Source organism: Cryptomeria japonica, chromosome 2 (genome assembly GCF_030272615.1).
Source record: "Cryptomeria japonica chromosome 2, Sugi_1.0, whole genome shotgun sequence".
Taxonomy (NCBI): Eukaryota; Viridiplantae; Streptophyta; class Pinopsida; order Cupressales; family Cupressaceae; genus Cryptomeria; species Cryptomeria japonica.
This window is the reverse complement of record NC_081406.1, coordinates 405846781-405849262: the sequence shown is the minus strand read 5'-3', so window position 1 is coordinate 405849262 and position 2482 is coordinate 405846781. Positions and strand designations below refer to the sequence as shown.

Here is a 2482-nt window from a genome sequence, read left to right as displayed (position 1 = left end):
TTATTATTTTCTGGCTTGTCCCTTTTTTGGCACCAACATCCTTACCCTTGGCTATGCTATTTTTTGTCCCATCAGATTTTGTGACTTTGCCAAAGATACCCGCTGGCTTGCCCTTCTCATTGTTAACATTCCTATTCCTCAGCTGATAATTGATTTTCACTTTTTTTACAACTGTGATAGTGAAAGCTTTCTTTTCTTCTTCAAGTCAGGTTTCTCAAAGAAGGCACTGCTTCTTCTTGAAACAGTTTTCTCAAAGCCGGGATATCTTCATCGTCATCGGAAAAAACCTGATGTATATCGTATTGCAAATTTTCTCTTCCTTGATGCACATCAGAATATTCTTCTTCTTCAGATAAATCCTCATTTTTTCCCCAATATAGATCAGATGAGAAGGCATTAGCAGTTGGTTCATAATCTTCATTTTTATCTCCTTCTTCTATCAAGCCCTGGGAAATCATGCACTGTTCTGCAGCATGAGGAAGATTACATACATCACACCATGAATATTCATCTACGAAGTTTGTAGTTTTCTTTAATGGGTCAGGAGTCTCTTTGTTGGTATTTGGTTTTACTGGTTTTCCATCTTTCCAATTTGTATTATATGGCATGTCATGCAACCTCGGCCTATTGTAACTTATTTGCTTATTATTCCTATATGGTGGCTTTTCATTATGACTTTGCTTACCCTTTAAGGGCTTGAGCATGTCCATGATTTGAGTGAGATCATCTTTCCTAGGGACCCTGGAGTTGTACAGCTTTGGATCATCTCTCTTAGCAACTTTCCCAACCATCTTCCTATTATTTTCAATAGTAACAGCTATTTTGAATGCTTGTTGTAAAGTGTTAGGTCTATGAGACAAAATCTCATAATTTGTTTTGCTGTCAAAAGCACTTAAATAAAAGTTAATCAAAAATGAATCAACTGGTTTGACATCTTTGGGTATTCTATTTAATACCTTATTAAATCTTTTATTTAAATTCATTAACTGATTCATTTTGATTCTTTTTTATGCTTGTTAGTTTATGGGATGCAAATGAAGGATCATTTTGATCTCCAAGTTCTTCCAAAACGTCACAAATTCCTGCTAGCTGCAAATACATCTATCAGGAAGGCTTCTATACCATTCCTCTGCATCCTCTATCAAAGACTGAACCAACAACTTCATGAATACATCTTCATGAGGAATTTCAAATTCTTCTGTGATATTCTTTACATTAATAACATGTTGCTCTGCTGAATCAACTCCATTTCCTAATTTTTTGGGGGGTTGATAATCTCAAATCATTAGCGATTTGATTCGGATAACCAATAATGCCAGTGAAATCCAATTGTTTTTATCTTTCAATGACTAAGGGTTGTCTTCCAACATGATGGTTGTTTTGATTGTTAATAACTCCTCTATTGAATCCACCATTGTTGCCATAATTTCCATTATTCCCATTATTTATGCCACCATTATTATTATTCATACTTCCACTATTGCCATTTCCATAATTGTCATTGTTGCCTCTATTATGTCTATTATTTTGACCGCTGCCAAACCCATTATTTCCTACATGGTTACCCCTACTTGTGTTATTCCAAGTCCCATCATCTCCCCTATCTCCATTCCTTCTTTCATCCTCCGGCCTCTCTTCATTTGGATCCCTATGCACATCCCTCCATTTTCTATTCTCATTCACCAATGGGTTGTCATAGGTTACAAAAGGCTGGTCCATTCTCCTCATGTGAGGGGGACTATATTTTGGAACTACGTGTCTGCTTGTTTCACCTCTCTCTTCTCCTGCTTTGTTTTTTTTTGAGCTTGAAATATTATATTTATCTATTCCTAGTTTCTGTAACACCCAATCTGGTTGCCTTTTAAGTGCCCTTGCCATCTTGGCATCATCAACACTCAAATCTGCCATTTTAAGAATAAGATCATCCCACTATTTTTCTTCCCGTTCATCAGCATTCATGATCTCATCATGGCTATGTCTATTATCCTTTGAACTTATTTTATGAAAAGTATTTTCTTCTCTATTCTCAGATTTGCTAGTAGACGAAGAATCTTCCTCCCTACTAGGAAATCTCTTATATCCTTCAAACACCATGTTTGATTTGTTTCCTTTGTTCCCTTTCTTGGGACTCAACTGAACAAGATCTTCTTGTCCTTTGTGCAGAGATCTCCTCCCCTGCTTAAATCTTAATGCCAAATTTCTAGGAGTTTATCTTATTTTCTCAACATACCAATCATTACTCATGTATTACATGTAGAGTCGCCACCTCCTAAGAGGATTAATATCTCTTACTAATCTTCTAGGCTCTTTCCTCCATTAGAGTCTAAAATGAAACCCCCAGAAATTTCCTAATACATATGACTTTTAGTCCTTACAGCAGTATGATGTTCCCCCCAAAAAAAACTCTGCTTTTTTTTTGCACAAAAATGATACTTCTTCTTCCTATAAAATTCCCTAATACACATGACTTTCAATCCTTACA

At 35.9% G+C, this 2482-nt stretch overlaps 1 protein-coding gene across 1 annotated transcript; it reads right to left on the bottom strand.

Annotated features, from left to right (window-relative positions):
* Positions 1–200: 200 nt before the first annotated feature.
* LOC131064430 (uncharacterized) lies at positions 201–1908 on the bottom strand. Its single transcript, XM_059214917.1, has 2 exons — positions 1413–1908; positions 201–466 (listed from the first exon to the last, which is right to left on the bottom strand). Exons 1-2 carry the CDS (start codon positions 1906–1908, stop codon positions 201–203), a joined length of 762 nt encoding a protein of 253 aa, XP_059070900.1.
* Between the last annotated feature and the right edge of the window lie 574 nt (positions 1909–2482).

Excerpts from the sequence above, each read along its gene's own strand:
- LOC131064430 (XM_059214917.1), bottom strand. The coding sequence starts at position 1,908 with ATGGCAGATTTGAGTGTTGATGATGCCAAGATGGCAAGGGCACTTAAA. Across the intron at positions 467-1,412 it reads TGGAAATTATGGCAACAATG|AACAGTGCATGATTTCCCAG; the intron begins GTGGATTCAATA and ends CTCATGCTGCAG.